This window comes from Fusarium coffeatum, assembly GCF_003316985.1.
Source record: "Fusarium coffeatum strain FIESC_28 chromosome Unknown BRIP53273_contig_307, whole genome shotgun sequence".
Lineage (NCBI taxonomy): Eukaryota > Fungi > Ascomycota > Sordariomycetes > Hypocreales > Nectriaceae > Fusarium > Fusarium coffeatum.
Genome location: NW_022158096.1, coordinates 100,932 through 120,700, shown reverse-complemented (window position 1 = coordinate 120,700; position 19,769 = coordinate 100,932). Strand labels below are relative to the sequence as shown.

Below are 19,769 nucleotides of genomic sequence, written 5' to 3'. Positions count from 1 at the left end.
AAAGAGGGCCCCTTGGGTATTTATGCCCTTTGAGATTCCGACTCGATCCTAATATTTTGCTATAAGGATGTGGACCTGGACCGACTCTAAAGCAAAAAAAGAGAAGCCATCCAAGACTTACCCCTGCAACCCCTGCAACCCCCGTACCCCCGTCCCCCGTCCCGCAGCCCTTCTCCTGCTCGACACCGAGAGACGTCCGGAAAAGAAGTGGGCTCGGGAATCAGTGATGCACATGGCGATGCCCTCACTTTTTACCGCTTGCTCCAACTCGTTTTATACCCTTCATTCTCTATTCTTTTTTCCCCAGAGCCAAGACATTTCCGTAACATGGTGTAATAATAATGGCGCACTCTAAAGTCAATAAGGTAGTCTTCCCCTCACCAAGAAATCTCCATTTCCCCGCGTTTTGCTGGAAAAAGGAAAGGGTCTTGTTGACTCTACCAATGGCTTGGAAGGGGGGTTAACATGCAAGGGGACACGTGGATATGAGCGGGAAGCCAAGAGTGGTCTCATTAAAGTTATTTGGCTTGGGAAAGGATTGGCACTTTGACAAATAGTTTATTCTTGTTATGCTTTTGGGTGTTTCGATGCTTGTTAGTGATGATGGTGATGGTTGTTTAGAGGCGTTGGCACGTGAGGGAAACGAACGATTAATCTCACGTATTTGGTAAGTAGTATAGACAGTACAAGCAGACTGCTTTCTATCGTAACACTATTGCAGTTCATTATATTAAAGACTTGGCTACTGATATGTTTGCTGTCGTGATGTTGGAATACTTGATATACTAGTATACACCCAACATCACTCGACTTGTGGCTTTGTTCTTTACTCCAGGGCAACTCAACTACATTAACGAAGTATAAGTGTAAATGTTTTAGTTGATCACCTCATATGCCATCATTGCTCATAATCTCAACACTCTTCATGCAGTAATCACGATACTTACCTCCCATCTACAGATTCCATCTCAGATACATCCAGCTCTTGATCGGTCTTGCGTCGGCATTCGCAAACTCATCCATGTCTTCCTTCTACCTCTATAACTTGCATTGCATTGCGGCTCTTCCGCAGTGGATCTTGAAAGATGGAACGTCTAACTCGACCAAACATCGGAATGACAACCTATTGGCTCGCCACTTTGCGGCTCAACCCGATTTCGACGACGTCAGGAGAATCCAACGAGAAGTACATGTACATGTTGTTGAAAATTTCTTTCTCTCTTATCAGTCATGATTGAGAAACGGCATGGGTCATGGTCTTCTCAGAGGAATAACCGAGGATAAGTAAGATAAGGGAGGTAGACTTGTTCCAGTTTAATGGTCTGATCATCATAACTAGATTGCCTTTTCTTCAAGAAGTCTTGGGTTTAACGACGACGTCCAAAAGGGGTTGAGATCTCAAAGTTGAGGCTGACTTGGGTTGTGGCGTGATGATGTGCCCAAGAGATCGCCAAGTCCTGCTCCCGATGTATGCCTGTTAGCTTCACATCTACAATTGTTCCAGCTCCAATCCCATGGATTCCTGGTTAAACATTCTCACATATTGCGCCAAGTCCCAAGTAGATTGATTGAATCAGCGTCTGCACTGATTGCAAAGCCAGTCAACTCATGATATCCACATGAGACTATTCTACGGCTCTGAGACGACGCATGAAATGGGGATCCTTACATCCGAGATGTTGATTAGCCGAGTCTGGACCGAAACATCGAATCGTCTTCATATAGAATACCGCATCGGCCCATTCTATGACTCAAATTCTATCCTATCCATGATAAAGGAGAGGATCTCTGTCTTTCATCGCCACGACTGTTCTCCTGCGCTCAAACTTATATACCTACCCATCATCACTCGTCATGATAGATGATTCATTACCAGTCAAGTGACTGGGGATACGCGGTCAGGCTTCGGCCAACTTATACTCTCACATAGTTCAGTTGATGCTCGCCCCTCCACCCTTCGTTCGGCGCAGCTCAACTCAGCTCATCAAGTTTGGCTTTTGTTTTCAAGTCCTTCAGCTCCAGAGTCTGATGGAGAATAAGGATCACACAAAGGAAATCAGCATGACATGGACGCAAAGCTGCAGGACGTGGATACGCGAAAAATTCATCTTGTTGGAGACCATGTCGCCCGTTCATCCTTTGAACCATCCGTCCTTTCTATCGAACCATTTGGACATATTCGAGAGCATCTGAACTCATCGCCTCAAGAGCAGCGAGCTCCAAGACCGACCGATGCATGCTAAATTAAAAAACAGGAATATCCATCCGCATCTCCCACTCTTTCATGAGTGTTTGAATTCCCACTCCCGGTTTTGTTTGGAACCGTAGCCTCTCTGGAGCTCAGTCTCACGTATTGTTATTATATCATATCCTCACCCATGCTCATCTAACACAGGGGGTTGCAATTTTTATTTGCTTAGATTCCGAGGCTGAACTCGACACCGACATCGATGTCACGGGCTACAGACATGTTAACAATCAGAAGTGACAAACATTCGGGGAATTTCAGTGAGACTTACCCATCTTGACGACCTTGGACAGCTGGACAGACTTCTCAGCAGCGGTTTGTAGGTCATCAATGGAGAAGATCTTAAGACCGGAGTCGTTGATGAGCTGGTGAGCCTTCTCAACGTTGGTACCCTGGAGACGGGCAATGATGGGGATCTTGAGGTTCAAGCTCTCGACGGTCTTGATAAGACCAGTGGCGATGGCGTCACATCGGACGATACCACCGAAGATGTTGACGAAGATGGCGGTGACCTTGGAGTCGCTGGTGATGAGCTCGAAAGCCTCCTTGATGGCGGCGGGAGTGGCACCACCACCAACGTCGAGGAAGTTGGCGGGCTGGCCACCGTTCAGCTTGATGATGTCCATGGTGGCCATGGCAAGACCGGCACCGTTGACAAGGCAGCCGATATCACCGTCAAGCTTGATGAAGTTGAGGTTGAACTCGGCGGCGCGGACCTCATCGGGGTCCTCCTGGGTGGTGTCGCGCCACTCAAAGACCTCCTTCTGTCGGAAGTCGGCGTTGTCGTCGAAACCGAACTTGGCATCCATGCAGAGAACCTGGTGGTCAGAAGTCTCAGACAGGGGGTTGATCTCAATCTGGGTAGAGTCCTTCTCGCGGAAGATCTTGTAGAGCTTCTGGATGGTGTCCTTGGCCTCCTCGATGCACTGCTCGCTGAAGCCGAGCTTGGTAGCGATCTCGCGGGCAGTCTCGTCAGTGACACCGACGTTGATGTCGATGTAGTTGGTGTTGATAGCGTCAGGGGTCTCCTTGGCGACGGTCTCAATGTCCATACCACCCTGGGAAGAAGAAACAATGACGGGGCACTGGTTCTGGCGGTCCATGAGGATGGCGAGGTAGAACTCACGACGAGCAAACTTGCGCTCGCAAATGTAGACAGAGTTGCAGAGACGGCCGCCAGCACCCGTCTGCTTGGTAACGAGGTTGTGGCCGATCATTTGCTGAGCGAACATCTCAGCCTCGTGGGGAGAGTAGATGACACGGACACCGCCCTTGAGACCGTTGTCGAAGGTACCCTTTCCTCGGCCACCAGCAAGGACCTGAGCCTTGATAACCATATCATCGTTGCCAATCTTCTCAGCGATCTCCTTGGCCTCCTTGGCGGACTTTGCGACGGAACCCTTGGGGACACCAATACCGTACTGTTGAAGTGATTTGTGGTTAGCAACTTTGTTGATAAGATCGTGATAATGGCGGGCCCATTATTTTTTCGCCTTTTTTGTCTCTCGTTCGCAGTATCGACGATCGCTAAAAGGGGGACTTGTGTAGATAAAACCTTACCTGTCGGAGGAGGTCGGCAGAGAGGTACTCGTGAATGCTAAGAGCTCGTCGTTGTTGGACACCAGGGAAGCGAGCGGCAGGAGCAGCAAACTGAATAAAGACACAGGGTTAGCAACAGTTTTCATGGATTGAAGCCAAGACAAGCTTGGTTTGATAGATAAAAAGTTACCTTTGAGGCGTTGAGGGCCGAAGCCACAGCGCGACTGCGGCCGAGCTTGAACATTGTGAATATGGTAAGGAGGGGAGAGGGGAGTATGAGGGGATTCAAGATTGAGGATAGGGAGGATACGGGTATGGGGGGAGAAGTAAACTTGTATCGTTCGTCACAGGAGGTAGAAAAAGAGGTTTTCGGATGACGAGAAGCTAAGGTACGCTACGCTGCCGTATCAAATCAGGACTGCCAGACAGACCACACTGACCAGGGCCTATCCCGTCTGTTCTGTGGTGGTTAAGATCCACTCTTTTGTTTTTGGGCACGGGATTTGTCGGGCTAATTTTTGGAGGTGCAGGTTCAACTTTGTCTAGCAGCTACGGAAAAAGACATTCACCGAATTTCACTTCAAACTGGACCATGACGAAACGTCAGGTTCTGTTAGGTAAAGCCTTTTTTAGCCGTTGAGAATAATGAAGTTAATTACTTAGGTAGCTTGACTTGTATTTCTCTCAGTTATCCAACGTCTTGACCGGCTCACTCAAAACACAACCGTATCCATGCTCATACGTCTCACGTATAACATGACTTAAAACACTCACCTACTGTTCCCGCGACCTCATCAGTCACACATCCCAATCTTCGGTGACCATGATCCAGTTCAGGCCTCTGACCTCTTGTCTCAGGGCTTTACAGATCCACTGTTTGACTAACCGCCAAACCTATTCGAGTTATAATACCCCGGCACAAGACCACCGAAACATGGTAAATCGGTGATGCAAATCCGTCTCGGAAGTGGTCTTGGACTTCCAAGGTGAAGTAACGAATTAAATCAGTTTTTGAGTCTTCATTTTGGTGCTCAATCGTCTCCGGGTTTCGGCTACAACAGGCATGTTCGCTGTGTCGTTGACCGAGTATTTTCCCCACATGGAGAAGGACGTCCAGAGAGTTGAATCCAATGATAAACAATACGGGACTTTATTTCATCAAGGTTCGTCTGACTACAAACTTCATGATTATCCAGATCAGCACATCACTCAGTCTTTTGTTCCTATTCATAGACCATATCATCTCAACATCATATGAACCCTCCAAATGGAGTCCCAATCACCTTGCCCTTCTCATCCCACCTCACTCCCTCACCCTTCAAAAGCTTCCTCTTCTCATCAAGTGTGATACCCTCTCCATCCTTGGGCCACTTGCCTTTGAATCCGCCCAATGCACCACCTGTAGCGACAACACGATGGCATGGTACCTCTGGCGCGAACGGATTTCGACGCAGCGCGTTACCAACTGCTCGCGGGGAAGACTTTAGATGAGCAGCCATGATGCCATATGTTGAGACACTTCCCCGTGGGATCTGACATAAGAGTGACCATACTTGCTTCTCGAATGTTGTACGGGTAGACGATTCGATGAGTGCGAGCTGAGGTGCCATAGCTGTGGTAAAATCGGTGGTGGTAGGTGAGGCAAGTGATGAGGTAGGTGACGTTTCCTTTATGGTCTTTGAAACCTTTACTTTGCGGTCCTCTTGAGATTCCTCAAGGGGTCTCTTGGTGACTGTCACCATTGCCGTGTAACAGAGGACTAGGTATGTTGGGTCACAGTCGATGGAGAGCTTCGAGGTGTGAGATGCGTCGGGTTCAGTTCAAATGATCGTAGGTTTATAAGTTTGCAGTTTGTTTCAATCACAAAGTTGAAATAAGAAGATGTCTAGAAATCTAGTCACAAATACAGGCGCGACAGTCGAAGGGCGTGTTCGACGCCAACATATAAAGCAACACATATCACGAGATCATGTGATCTTCCGCGAACCATTCTCTTGCACATTGACATTTGAGCTTTTCGAGTAGTACGCTGGCGAAGATGAACCATTCCATATCTGGGTATCTCTACACTTATGACTTTCTTAGATGGTCATTTTGATAAGGCCATAAGGGTTACTCGGTGAAACTTTCATTTGTGTTCTAGAAGTTTGCCGCGTCTGGTACACTATGTGGTATAACTTACAATCCTCGTGATACAAAAGTACAAATTCGTGAGACAGCTAACTTGGTATCAAGTTGTAAAAGGATGCCATTATGTACGAAGCTTTCAGGCCAGAAATACTACGTCTTCCCAAGATCTCGTGAAGCACATTGGAATCTTTTTTTTTTTAGTCACAGAGTTGGGCAGTACGGCGTGGCAGGGGAGTCAAGCTTGTATCACCAATATTAATGATGTGAGTTTGACAAGTAACATGCTCCTCGGTCATTTCTCCATGACACGTATCTTTGATTCCATACCCAAAAAGCACAATGGTATATATAAGTATAATGTGTTTTCTCAAAACAAAGGGAGATGATGCCTCTCCAGTCTAACCCAACGCCGATGATTATGCCGATTCGAGGTACTGGCTTTCATTCCTTCTGCCCGCCGATTTCGTGCTGCTTATTGATAAGCTCCCAACATTACCCTGCTCGTCACAGGATTGTTCTCTTGTCTATTCCCGGTAATATGCAAACGTCAAGCATGTTTCTCTTGGTCCATATCATATCCAAGCATGCATGCCGTCGTTTCGTTAAGTGTGGTGGTTTGGTTTCGTGATATGCTGATACCGACGCTGATGCGATGACCAAAAGATGAACTGATTATACCATGAAAGATTCTCCACAACCACATTCTTCCTCTGAAAGTAAACGTTAGTATCGTGTTGAAGCTACCGGACAAAATAACAACTTACTGATATTAGGGTTCTTGAACACGAAGCGCTGGTTGAGCTTGTCCTCGATGTAATCCATTTCGCTTCCAATAATGCTGAAAAGAGCCTTGCTGTCAATTAAGACCTGGACACCATCCTGCTCAACCGTTTCGTCGAAAGCGCCAGGCTTGTCAACGTATTCGAGATGATACGCCAAACCACTGCATCCTCGGTTCCGTACGCCGACCTTGATGAGTTTCGGCTCAGGCTGATCGAGCAGCTCTCTTAGTTGTTCCACCGCAGAGGGCGTCAACTTCATGGCAGCCTTACGCGGGCGTAGCTTAGATCGTGGCCGAGCGGCCTTCGGCTTCTGTGCTTCCTTCTCGTCTAGCTTCGGAGCTGATGCCGAGGTGGCGGGAACGTCATTCTGCAGTGTTGTCTTTGTAGTCGCTGCTTCTTGCTGCTTTGGCGGTTGGGGATGCTGAGGCTGTTGGGGAGGCGGGCGAGTCTCGTGAACTTTGGGTAGAGGATCAGGTTGTGTTATCGATGTTTCGGGAACGTCGTCGTTTCTAGGAGGCGTAGAGGTGTGGGTGGGAAGAGTGTAGGAGTGGTAGCTAACAGCGAGAGGCCTCGATGTTGAGAATTGCCTCAAGGGAAGCGAAACATGAGAGCATCCTCGTCGCAGGACGAGTCTGGCTACGGATCTTGAAGTAAACATGGTTGGCGCATGTGGTTGTGGTTGTGGAAGTGAGGTGAGGTGAAAGGAAAGGCAAGCGTTTAGTGAGTGACTGACTATGATTTCAAACCCAAACCCACACCCGGGTCCTCGGTGCTAAAAGGCGATTGAACCCGGAATCCGCTGGTACGTCAGGGTGGCGCCCCGATCTCGTCCGAGCCAATCAGACCGACAGAATTTGTCAGGCTCACGTGATGATAATGTAATATAAGGCCATTCAAGCATCATGTATTGGAGAATCATGACATTGGATGGCATGGGAAAGAAATTATTCTCTTTTGTTCAACCTTAAGAGAAAGTCAATCGTCTATATTACTTGTGGCAGTCGTGATCTGGAATGACTGTACCCTTGACTTGATCTGGCATATGGTTATGTGCTTTGCTTGACTTTCGTGATAGGCTCCAAATTCAGGTCATCAAGGTTTATAATGCAGTACAGAATGAATGCCATCCTTATTCGAGGCCGACGTTCCATTCTATCAGTGTTTGTACTCGTGGTCATGTGCAGCAGTTGGTTGAGCCATCATTAAATGTGACCTACATACGGCTTCCAGCAGGTTAATGATGTGCAACATTTGCCAGATTCTTCAAGTCCATTCTCTTTTTGTTTTGTTATCATGACAACAAAGAAAGTCGAATTCGTAAATCATAAATACACGCCCGTTCTGTCAGAGACGTCAAAGTATCTCACTTTTTCCGAGAGCTTATCAATTCATCATGAGTGTCGTAACAAAAGGATTTGTTTACAAACAAGTGCGAGATGTTAGTGAGAAATCGGTGATCATGACTACTGAAGGTCAGAATATGTCATGATGGCAGGAAAGATAGATTGGTGGTCATGCAACTGGCCGAGGTCTTCATGCAGGGTCTTAGATTGGCAAAGTCACAGCCAGATCAATTGCAAGTGATAACGGGACATGCGATACTAATCTACACAGGACGATGGAGAAGGTGCTCCATATTGATATCTATAACCCACCGTAATCGTGTTATTGCGGAGGTGCAACAATCGGCCGCCTTTATCTTGATCATCATGTGTACTGCAAGATAGGTAGACACAGATAACTTTGAAGGATTGACCGATGTAAATGGCAGCTGACAGAAGCCAAGACCAACTTGGACATGCATGTTTCGAACAATTGGTAACGACAATGGACAATCAGTAACCGCTGGGGAAAAGGGTAAGACATTGTAGTATCATAGTATCCGCTTGGGCGAAACGTTACATGCGGGTGTAAATTAACTGGGTACGGTCGGAGCTTTAGAGATGGAGACAGCGATAGCTTGGCTTGAGTGGGCTGGACTGGACTGGCCGCAGACTCAGAGCTAGGATAGAACTAGACTGAGAAACTTGGGTTATCGTGATAAATGAAAAAGTATGTAATATCGGATGTTACGAGAACAAGAAGGCAGTGCCGGGAATTACGGGCCCCGTCTTAGAGGAGAGGTCAGAAAACAAATCAGAGAATTATCGCACCGTAGGTGGCATGAACAACACCTATGAATGAGAGGCACAGTAGGTGTCATGGCCTATATATGTAATTCTCGTAATGGGCCGTGCATCTTCGTATCGATATCTTACTTTTATTTTTAAGAGTGAACAGGCGAGATGCAAGAAAATCACCCGTTTCGTTCTCTGCTGTAGGGTCTCGAGATTTGGGACGAGACCACCAATCACGGAGTCTAATATTCGGGCCTTTCCCCTGGAAGAGCTCTAAAAATGGACCTCCAGCTCCAGCTCCACCTGGGGTTTAACGGTAAGGCGGGCCCGAGCAGCAGGAACCTCAACCAGCTAAAAATGTCTATCGCCTCAATCTGCAGCATTGCATTGCATGAGACCAATATCAAAAGAGGTTGATAATCTGCTTAATCGTATTACCTTGAGCTTAGACAGTATTGGAAATGCGATGAATGACCTCAACCTGCAGGAAATTACCAGCTCATGTATGCCACCCCAAGCAAATGTATCAGCGTCTCGTTACTGTAGCATTCATACAGAGTCTCAGTCCTTTCTTCTTGGGACATTCCTAAGCTAAATTTACTTGAACGTTACCATTTAGGGGCCTGCTAGTCTCCTTCGCGAGCGGACGTTACCGTTGTAGGGGCGCCACTGAAGTCTGATGCTGCGAACAGCCTCTCATCGACGAGGATTGTTACCCCAGGATAACGAGGCTTTTTGAGGGTTTGGAAACTGGGGATGAGAAAGACGTTTAGATTTGGTAGGAATTAGATTAGTTATGACTCTAGTCCATACAAGCAAAGGATGCATCTTCAAGTGGTACTTGGTCTTGGTCTCGGCCTTGGCCTTGGCCGGCACTTACCCCCGTTCTCCAACTCAGTACTTAGGTTACATCTCGGCCGAGAAAGTCGTTGAATAACCGTTTGATCTGGTACACCATCTCTTTGATAACCATATGCAATCATTGCGTAACAAAAGACTCAGCTCCTCGATACTCGCAGCTACTGCATTTATACAAAAGACTCTCACTTACTACGTAGTACCTCGGGCGATAGATAGTTTTACTAACACAACTCTTAGTTACTCTTGACAAAGCGCCACTGTCCTGAAGCGTAAGCAGATCGACATCCCATTGTTGCATCCAACCCCCCCTGTAAGTTACCCGCACCACCTGTACTGTACCGTACCCTTACAGCTCCTCCCCCATCCATCTACATGTCTCCATGTCTCCATGTCTCCAGTCTCCATCTCATCCACCCACCATCCGACTTTTGATCTCACGAGCTTAGACCCCTGAACGTCCAATTCAGTCCAACTCTTCGCCTTCTCGTGATAAACTCGATAGGGAAAAAGGGCAATAAAAACAGGGGTGGTTTATTTTTGGGGAACTCGACGATTTGTCGTGTGTCTTGATTGGATCTCTCCATCTTTTCTTCTCGCCTGGCTCCAAACTACTTTAATTCTGCGACGTCCGTCCACTTGGACAATCCTTCTTTACTATCCATCCATCTATCCATCAATACTCATTCATCGTTTTGTCTTAATTGGTTTTCTCTCTCTTTACATCGCACACATTGGGGCATTGACCCTCGGTCGCTTCAACTTCACATCATATCAATCATCGACTTCACACTACACCCACAATGTCTACACACGAAAAGGATAACAACGTCGCTCAGGCGTCTTCGGAAACTGCAGACTCAGATGCTCCCGCTCCCGGTTTCCGTCCTAAAGGATGGATGTACAAGACTCTTCGCCTCGGACGTATGGAGCTCTGGTACGCTTCGCCCAAGGTCCAGCTCTTCATGGTCTCAATTGTCTGTTTCTTATGTCCCGGCATGTTCAACGCCCTGACAGGTCTCGGTGGCGGTGGTCAGGTCTCCAACGAGGCCCAGGATCATGCCAACACTGCTCTTTACAGCACTTTTGCTGTCGTTGGTTTCTTTGCTGGAACTTTCGCCAACAGGCTGGGACTGAGGTTGACACTATCAATTGGTGGCCTCGGATACTGTGTCTATGCTGCTTCATTCTTGTGCTACTCGCATACCCAGAACATGCCTTTCGTTGTCTTTGCAGGTGCTCTGCTCGGTGTTTGCGCTGGACTGTTGTGGGCTGCTCAAGGTTCCATCATGATGTCGTATCCTCCTGAACAGAGCAAGGGACGATACATCTCTTGGTTCTGGGTTATCTTCAACATGGGTGCAGTTATTGGTTCTCTGGTAAGTTTCACCCAGGTGGTTTCCTTATCAAGTTTTACTAACAAGAATCCTAGATCCCCCTCGCTCAAAACATCAATAAGAAAGCAGGCCCCGTGTCCGATGGAACGTACGCTGCCTTCATTGCCCTCATGGCTATCGGTGCTATCCTCGCCCTCATGATTTGCGACGCCGACAAGATCGTCCGCGAGGACAACACAAAGGTCATCGTCATGAAGAACCCTTCCTGGAGCACAGAAATCAAGGGCCTCTGGGAAACCCTCTACGACGCCCCGTGGGTCGTCCTCCTCTTCCCCATGTTCTTCTCCTCCAACATCTTCTATACCTACCAGAACGTCAACATGAACCTCGCCCAGTTCAACGTCCGCACTCGTGCTCTCAACAACTTGCTCTACTGGCTTGCTCAGATCTTCGGTGCTCTCATCATCGGTTATGCCCTCGATATCTCCAGCGTTCGTCGCAGTGTCCGTGCGAAAATCTCGCTCGTCGCCCTATTTATTTTGACCTTCGCCATCTGGGGCGGTGGTTATGCTTGGCAAAAGGATCAGCGACCTCGCGAGATCGCCATGAACCCTGCCAATGAAGACGACAAGGTTGACTGGGACGACGGTGCCAAGCGATTCGTTGCCCCTATGATTCTCTACTTTTTCTACGGCTTCTTCGATGCTGCTTGGCAAACCTGTATCTACTGGTACATGGGCGCACTCTCCAACTCTGGCCGCAAGACAGCCAACTTCGCTGGTAAGTTTCGTACTTCTTTCATTCTTATTCCTTCGAAACAGGTCACTAACTGGGCTTCTAGGTTTCTACAAGGGTATTCAGTCCGCTGGCGCTGCCATCTTCTGGCGTATGGATGGCCTTGGCAAGCCATTCGATACCATCTTTGCTGCAACATGGGCCTGCCTCGGCGCGTCGCTTGTCATCGCCGCTCCGGTGATCTTCATGAAGATCCAGGACTCTGTCTCCATGGAAGAGGACCTCAAGTTCAGCGATGAGAATATCGAAGACGTTGTTGTCGCACCTACGAATAAGAAGACAACAGACATCGAATCGTAAACCACCAAAAGGTCAAACATATATATAAGCAAACTTATATTAATACTCATCATTTCGGGCGTTTCGATGGTACATATAGTCATGCGAATAAGCCATAATATAGCTAGCTACAGGAGGTAGGCTTTGGCCTTTGACGGCTTATGACATTGTATGAGACAGTTGTTTTATGGGATCTTGGAAATATCCTTGGGAATCTATGATAAAATGGCATTGGGCAACTAGTTCTTTATTAGTCTATTCTAGAGTAGCAACCACGATGATTCACGCCATACACGATTCATATCTATACAGAGCCTGTTTCTCTCACTGGGTTTCCGTGTGCATACGCGGCATACAAAATACATTAGCAACAAAGTCACGTTTGCAGGGAATTTGTTTCAAGGACAATGAATCCTCATTCTTCTTTTTGCTCTTCCTATTCTATTGCAGAATACATCCTTTTTGTCTTTCTTTTCCGTCCACCTCCTGTCCTGTGTCACCAGACTCCTTTCCCAGAAGTACAACGTTTAAAAAAGAAACATAGGCGGCAGGCCTTCCTTGATCATACAATAAGAATCAAATCTACTCGTCCTCGCACAGGCGAGCCAAAACAGTTTCGACCCTCCGTCATTGAGAATACATTAAAAAGAACCCGAAAATCAATAGGCAGCCCACGAATCCTGTCCATCGTTGCTGGCCGTTTCCGAATGCACCTGTGCCGTAAAGGTTTTTGGTTTTCCATGCCCTGTCCGTTCTTCACCCGAAGAGAATAATACAGGGATGCAAAAAAAGAAAGTGAAAGAAGGTTAAGAAGTAGAAGATATAAATGCGAACTGTTTCGTGATGAAGCTGTAGCCTGAAAGTTGTCGAAGGCCAAAAATTGGTCGCGGCGTTTGAATTCAAACTTGATAATTGCTTCAAGTCTCGAAGGACTGAGAATTCGCGTTTCGTGATAAAATTCCCGATCTAGTTCCACCCGCGGGAACTGATGTGAATACCGTAAAGCATAAATGTGAGACCCAAATGTAGATAACGCCGTTGTGCTGATGGATATAGAGGTCATAAGGAACATGACGATGTTTCCCATCTGCTGATAAAGTTCAAACAAAATGGGGGGTATCAAAGATGAAGTAGTTACTGGTGGGAGGTAATATGTGCGTGTGGTGATGGTACTGGTAAATTGTGGTAGCCCGATAGGTCGAAACGAAGGACAATAAATCCTTATATGTGGGTAGGTGTAGGTGTTGAAGTACCGCGGTCGCGAGAAATCCAGCTGAACAGATCAGCACGGCTACCTCCGACGCCAACGATAGAAGCAGCTGATGATTCAACAGTAGGGCGGTTAGCAGTTTCGCGAGGCTCCAGGAGGAGACTCTTGCGATAGTATGTAACTTGGACATTGGCGTTGCCCTCTTCGCTGTCACGAAGATGGCTAATTTGAGAAGACATCCAGTCCTGCATGTCAGGCACCTCGGTAAGTCGGTAAGGGATCTGGAACCGCTGTAGCTCCCCAATGATCTTGGCTGTACGAGTGTGCTTGTCAAAGTTCACGACGGTGATACCACCAGCGCCATCTTCCTCAGACTCAGGACCGAGGCACATCTGCTTGGTAGCAGGGTTGCCAATGTCGACAAAAGTCAAATCGGTCAGGTACATTCCAAGGAAGGGCAAGCAGGGAGGGACGTGGTCGTGAAGTCTGGTTCGCAAGACCTTGTTATTCTGGGAAGGCTCAACGAGATCTTGGAGGTTTTGGAGCATATCCTTTCGCTTTGTGGAAATGGCATCCCAAGTCTTTCGAAGACGGCTGATGGTGCTGCTATTGAGGCTGCAAATAATGGCCATAAGCCCATCGTAGTTGTGGAGCTCGAGACACTGATGTGCGATCTTGATCCATTGCTTGATCACCTGCGCCCGCTTCTTGACCTCTTGCTGCTGGAGAATGGTCTCGGCGACGAGGTTTGACAGATCAGTGGACAGAGATGACATGGCCTTGACGTTAGGAGCATCGACTCCACCATTCTTCATCCACTGAGAAGCCAAGAGCTCCTCTGGAAGGATGGAGGAGAAGATGTTCATTTGCTTAATAGTCAATTGGCGAGCCAGCTCGAGAGCGTCGAAATCGAGAATACTAGGCTGAGCGTTACCCATCTTGAAAGAAGCGAGCAAGGCGAGCTGACCCTTGGTGATAGCAGGGATAGGCAGTGGTGTGTCAGCAGGGACGTATGAAGCAACAGAGGTATTGGTCTTGCCCATGGACGAGACAAGTCGAGGCACCAAAGAACCCTCACCAGAGACGCGCTGAGCGAGCTCAAAAAGACGTCTTCCAGCAGAAGGCAGTGAGGAAGCCAGCTTAAATTCGGCAAAGGGCATGATCAAATCGAGAGCATTGCGGTCGGTCTCATCCCTCCAATGGGATTCGAGCCAGCCCTTGAAAGCATTGTATACTCTCAAGCGGACAGGTCCAGCCACATGAGGGGAGTCGTTAACATAGTCGTACCGTTCAATAAGCGCCTCGGCAAATCGGACTGGGGTACAGAAAAGGCGGAAGGTGAGGTAGAAGGTAGAAACGAACATGGCATCAGGGGTAGATTCGTGAGTGGTCAGACGCTCGACAAGAGCTGGTAGTGAGCCACCAGTGACCTGGCCCTCCTTGTTGAACATGAGTTCGTGAGCAAACGTCTTCTCCATAAGCCTCGACTCGACGTCGACTTCCTCCATTTGCGACGAACTTCCGCCATTGCTTAGGTTTGACAGGGAGGGTTGCTTCTGAGGAGCAAGAGTGTGGTCGGGCGTAGTGGCTCGAGTTGATGACTGCGAGACAATGCTGACTTCAGAGTCGCGGCTAAGGTAAGTGGCACTGCTGCCAGCACTGGACGCAACCATACTGTCAAAGCGGGAAGACGAGTTGAAGTCGCTGTCATGGTTATCGACAGGACTGTATTCCTCGTTTGCCAGAATCGCAGTAGAAAGCTTGGGGAGAGGAGGAAGCGAGGGTCGGAGTGAGGAAATAGAGGATGCAACACTCGAGATATTGTCATCCACGACTGAAGAGCGTCGAGAGGAGCTAGGTGATTGATGAATGGTCTGTTCATCAGTAGGTGTCGTCACCTGGGGGACCTCGGGGAGGGGCTTGTCAATTGCGACAACAGTGAGGCGTCGTGAGGCAGGGTTTGACGAGTTTGAAGTTCGGTTCGAGCCGGCGATGCTGGCAGTATCGGGTACATTGGGCTCTGAAACGGACGGTGTTCTAGCTCGCTCCTCTGAGTCAATGTCCAAAATACTCAGATCGATACCAAGGCTGCTAGTCTCAAGCTCGAATTCAAAATCGCCGATGCGTTCGATGGCTGACTTTGCCTTGGCAACACAGTCGCCAGCGGCTCGAACGCAGCCTGTAGCGGATGCAAGAAGCATTGTGTTGTCGTGAGGCATAATCAAATCGGCATCTTCAGAGGTCGCACTGACAAGGGTATCGCGGCCAGAAAAGACGAGATCTTGGATTCGTGCAAACATGGTGGACCGAGCTCGGGCGAGAGCCTCTGAGCTCGAGTTAATGTGGTCATAGACCCCGTCAACTACTGCAAGCAATTCCCCACCAGATAGTGCAGACTGACGGATAGCAGAAGCTAGTTCGGGGCGCGACTGGGATTGGAGATGCAGGCGACCGATGAAAGAACCCAGGTGGGACAGGAAGGTATCGTGGCTGCGGTTGAGACGTTCAGTGACAAGGTGATGAGCTCGCGACACTGATGAAGGCCCAGCGAGAGAGACTCTGTGAGAGATGGTAGCAGACAGGCGGTGTGCTTGGGCAAGGCTTCCTTGAGATAATCTATGCGAGCTCGGGCCAGTACGAGAGCTGAGTGATGATAGCCGTTTCGTGAAAATAGAAGTCGAGGTTTGGGTGGTCTCACTCGACTCAGAAGCAGCGACACTAGCGGCAGCCTGAGAATCAGTGTCAATGGGGCTTCGTTGGCTTTGTTCATCGAAAGTTGATTGATCAGCTGGTGGTGTTGGAGGCACGCATGATTCTTCGAGAACTGTATCCATAACTGTAACGGCTGCAGGTGCACGTGCCCTCCGATCCTCCTCAAGAACGTCCAAGAAACGAACGCCCTTTGTTACAATTCTAAAAGCCTTAAGAATCATCTCGTCGATTATGTCATTTACATCTTCCACGGGAGTGATTTCGAGACGCTGTGTTTCTTGTAAACGCTTAGCAGTCTTGACTAGCGATGAGAGCTCTGACAGAAGAGACTTGCGGCACTTGCGCAAGCTATCGCTCCTTTGAATAAACAGGGACTCTCTGTTGAGGCAGTTTGTTCGTTCCTGTGCATCGTGTTAGAAGACTAGGTTGATGAGTTGGATATCGATTGAGCTTACCAACAAGAATCGAACACCTGCAATGATGCCCTTCATGAACTCCTGGTTACCAAAGATCTCCTTATCATTGACGGATGTACTTCTAAGCAGGTCCCAAAAGTTCAAAAGAGCCTTCAGCAGGTTGCACATATCATCAGGCTCATAGGCCTCGCAATAATTGGTCGGTAGCCATCCCCGGGCACCAGAGATAAGTAATGTACCATCAGCCCATCCATTGGTATGGATAGAGTGCACTAACACAACGTCGCCCTCGTTAAGAGGCAACGTCACACTCGAGTCGGTCATAACATAGCTGGGGTTAAAAGGATAAAAGGCTCGCAGGAAGTTGTGAAAGGCCGGAGGAGGAGTATACTGAGGTGAAGGAGCGGGTGAAAGGTCCTCCTGCGAGCCATTGGGAGTAGCGGGTGGTGTCATTTGTGATTGTGAGTAGAGGCTGGTGTCGTTCTCCAAGGTCGATGAAGCATCTCCAGATGAGTCGGTTCGAGATTTGGCGATAGATAGAGGGGCCACCTGGAGACTGGCTCGCATTGGTTGGTTTCTCAGCATTGCGTGCGATTGCCGCTGACAATCGATGCCGACGTTCAGATCATCGAGGGACGCTTCCACCGGCTGGTTTGCGCGACCACTCGAACCGAAGACCGATCCGACTCTTTTCTATCCGTTCTTTTTTTTAGTTCCTGATCTTTTCTGTAATCAATTCGTATCTGGATATCCAAGAGAGATGCGTGCAGGTTGAAAGTTGGTGTGCTTTGATGTCGATGTCGATACCAATCAATGGTGTAAGTCGTGATGATGTTCGGGTCAAAGTCGATGGAATCGCACCACAGGAACAAGAAATCGAGGGAGGGGAAATCGGTTGGCTGGGAAAAAGAGGAAGAATGTCAGTCGGTCAAGTCATGTAAGTCACCTGGGAGGAGATTGAGTTGATTGTTGTGGGAAAGAACAGAAATGGAATGAAGGGAGACTGAATGAAGCGGGCTGGACGAGTTGTCAAGGAATGTTCAAGATCGCAGGGGGGGACCTGCTCCGCTGCAAGGCGTAGGAGGGAAGGAGACGTTGGAGGGGCTTAGGGCGGACAAGACGGGAACGTTGAGTGCGGAGAGAGCCCAGGTCGTATCCATGGATGGAACTTGCAGAAGGGAACCACTGGACCGAACCCTCCAAAAAGCAATGGAGCCCCCCCATAAACTGTTAGAAAGTGATGGCCGAGACTGCACCATGAACTGCTGCGTGTCCCCAAGCTCTCCATCTAACAGTCTTGGCAATGGATGTTTGTCATATTTCATACAACAATACCGTCTTTCCTCTCGTCTCTCCTCGTATCATGTCAGATCAGGTCAAGCCAGGCCAGACCGACAAAGACGCAGACCAGCTCCAGGCGCCTGAAGCGTGCATGCGGCACGATCCGCCCATGTGCATAGATATATAGCCATAGCTTGTGATGATGCACCTATTGATGGATGCTTGCTTGCCTGCCTGTGCCTTGCTGCGGACAACATACGGTACCTGCGTATCCAACCAACTGCAAATGGATGTGGGGAAAGAAAAAAAGATGGTGAAACGGGACAACGGTGCGGTGTAATAGACAATTGCTTTTCATCTCGCAACTTCAACTTGTTGCTTTCTTTTCCTGTAGCTTACCTTGTTGAATCCAATCCGGTTCAGTTCAGTTCGTCAATTGGCCAATCGCAATTAATCTTCGCGTTCGTCGGTTGATGTATCGTCCTTCGGTTGTGACTTGTGAGTCAAGTCATTCGTCGACTTTCCGAGCTGACCAAGAGTTGATGGAATGAAGTGGTTGAGACGGAGAAGTAGGGGTGATTTGTAGTCTCGTGCTCAGGGTAGTGAGTGAGAGAGTGAGAGATAGCTCGGTATCAAATTAGGTGATGACGAATTAAATGGCTGTGTCGGAGGACTCGTCGAATGTGCTGTCCAAAAGCAATAGTAGAAGCGATACGTGAAATGTGAAGACCGTAAACCGAACCCAAACACACTAACATGAACATGAACAATGAGAAGAGAGCAAGTAAATGATAAACCAATGTAAAAGGTCCAGTCGAGTCAAAGGTCGAGGAAGAAGAGATGGGAACAAGACGTCTGGGGAATGCGGTGGTATTATCACCTTAACCCAGTCGGTCCCTTCCATGTATGGGCGGTGCAGTACGGTAGTGACTCTAGTTTGGGTCTCTGGACGGGACTCTCTTCTCTCGGTTCCTGGGCCTGGTGGCCACACCACACCCACGTCTTTCGTCAGTGAAGTGGGGATGTCTCTCTTTTGTCGGTTCAGGGGGCCCCGGTCTGTCCCAAGTGGGAGTTCCAAGTTCCAGGGGGTGGAGGAGATAGCGTACGGGTCGGAGTGGGTTTTGGTGTTGAGGGTGCCGTGCCAGGCCAGGGCAAGGTCGACGGGAAGATAACCCCACGCCCCCATGGAAATCCAAGCTTAGGTCCCTAGTCCAACTGAACAGGGGGCAAAGACCTCTCAAGGTAACAGTCACAATCAGTCACTGATGAGAGATAGTACAGTACAGTAAAAGAGCGAGAAGTGAGACGGGGAAATATACGAGTGGCGCTGTGCTGGAAGTACATACGGGACATATTGTGCCCGGTCTCAGCGGGGCTTCAGTCTTCAACCTAACCTCCAAACTTCATCAACTGACTTTACCATGCCCAAGGTACCTACCGAAGAGAATAGTGGAGTCGGGTTCTTTTTTTTCTCTCTCTTACCAGGGGCTTGGGGGCCTCTCGACTGAACGAGAGAAAACATCTGAGCTAAAGACTAACTGCTCGTATCCCCTGTTGTCTGGGCAGCTAAAAATGCTTCTGAACCGATGTCAAGGGCCCGGTGATCCGGCAGGTGAGCTCGACTTTTAGGCTTTAGCAAGGTCCCGAGAGACGGATGATTGATACAAGAGTAAATGCAGATGGACCCCTTGTCAATGGATGCATGGTGAGGTCCAACTCGAGTAATAGGCGGTGATCAAGCCTGGGTTTGTTTAGACAGCCCTCGTGAATCATCAAGACCATCCATCACGAAGGGGGAACTTTAGATGAAACCGCGTGTACGAATACCACAACGTATCTCTTGACTTCAACTAGAGTCATCACATCATCCAGCATCATACTCAACGCCGGTTCGTATCCTACCCTGGCCAGATGGCGCTACGAAATAAACATCCATGATAGAAAATAAAAATAAAAACTGTATTTTTTTTGTCGCAAAGTAAAAATCCGATAACCTTGAACAAACTTCCACCTAACCACTGTCGAATGAGGTAACGTTAGATATCAACGGCCTCGGTCCCACTCC

At 48.4% G+C, this 19,769-nt stretch overlaps 5 protein-coding genes across 5 annotated transcripts; 1 reads left to right on the top strand and 4 right to left on the bottom strand.

The window, feature by feature from the left end:
- Window positions 1-2,416: 2,416 nt before the first annotated feature.
- On the bottom strand, window positions 2,417-4,031 carry FIESC28_10436 (uncharacterized protein; the record flags this gene model as incomplete). Its single annotated transcript, XM_031164568.1, has 4 exons — window positions 2,417-2,460; window positions 2,520-3,669; window positions 3,809-3,898; window positions 3,978-4,031. 4 exons carry the CDS (start codon window positions 4,029-4,031, stop codon window positions 2,417-2,419), a joined length of 1,338 nt encoding a protein of 445 aa, XP_031011394.1.
- Window positions 4,032-5,037: 1,006 nt separating this feature from the next.
- FIESC28_10435 (uncharacterized protein) lies at window positions 5,038-5,529 on the bottom strand (the record flags this gene model as incomplete). The annotated part of the gene is made up of 1 exon (XM_031164567.1): window positions 5,038-5,529. The coding sequence occupies one exon, from the start codon at window positions 5,527-5,529 to the stop codon at window positions 5,038-5,040; it is 492 nt and encodes a 163-aa protein (XP_031011393.1).
- Window positions 5,530-6,589: 1,060 nt separating this feature from the next.
- Window positions 6,590-7,357, bottom strand: FIESC28_10434 (uncharacterized protein; the record flags this gene model as incomplete). Its single annotated transcript, XM_031164566.1, has 2 exons — window positions 6,590-6,627; window positions 6,682-7,357. The coding sequence occupies 2 exons, from the start codon at window positions 7,355-7,357 to the stop codon at window positions 6,590-6,592; spliced, it is 714 nt and encodes a 237-aa protein (XP_031011392.1).
- A 3,120-nt stretch (window positions 7,358-10,477) lies between these two features.
- FIESC28_10433 (uncharacterized protein) lies at window positions 10,478-12,106 on the top strand (the record flags this gene model as incomplete). Its single annotated transcript, XM_031164565.1, has 3 exons — window positions 10,478-11,053; window positions 11,107-11,791; window positions 11,853-12,106. The coding sequence occupies 3 exons, from the start codon at window positions 10,478-10,480 to the stop codon at window positions 12,104-12,106; spliced, it is 1,515 nt and encodes a 504-aa protein (XP_031011391.1).
- A 1,200-nt stretch (window positions 12,107-13,306) lies between these two features.
- FIESC28_10432 (uncharacterized protein) lies at window positions 13,307-17,008 on the bottom strand (the record flags this gene model as incomplete). Its single annotated transcript, XM_031164564.1, has 2 exons — window positions 13,307-16,408; window positions 16,463-17,008. 2 exons carry the CDS (start codon window positions 17,006-17,008, stop codon window positions 13,307-13,309), a joined length of 3,648 nt encoding a protein of 1,215 aa, XP_031011390.1.
- Between the last annotated feature and the right edge of the window lie 2,761 nt (window positions 17,009-19,769).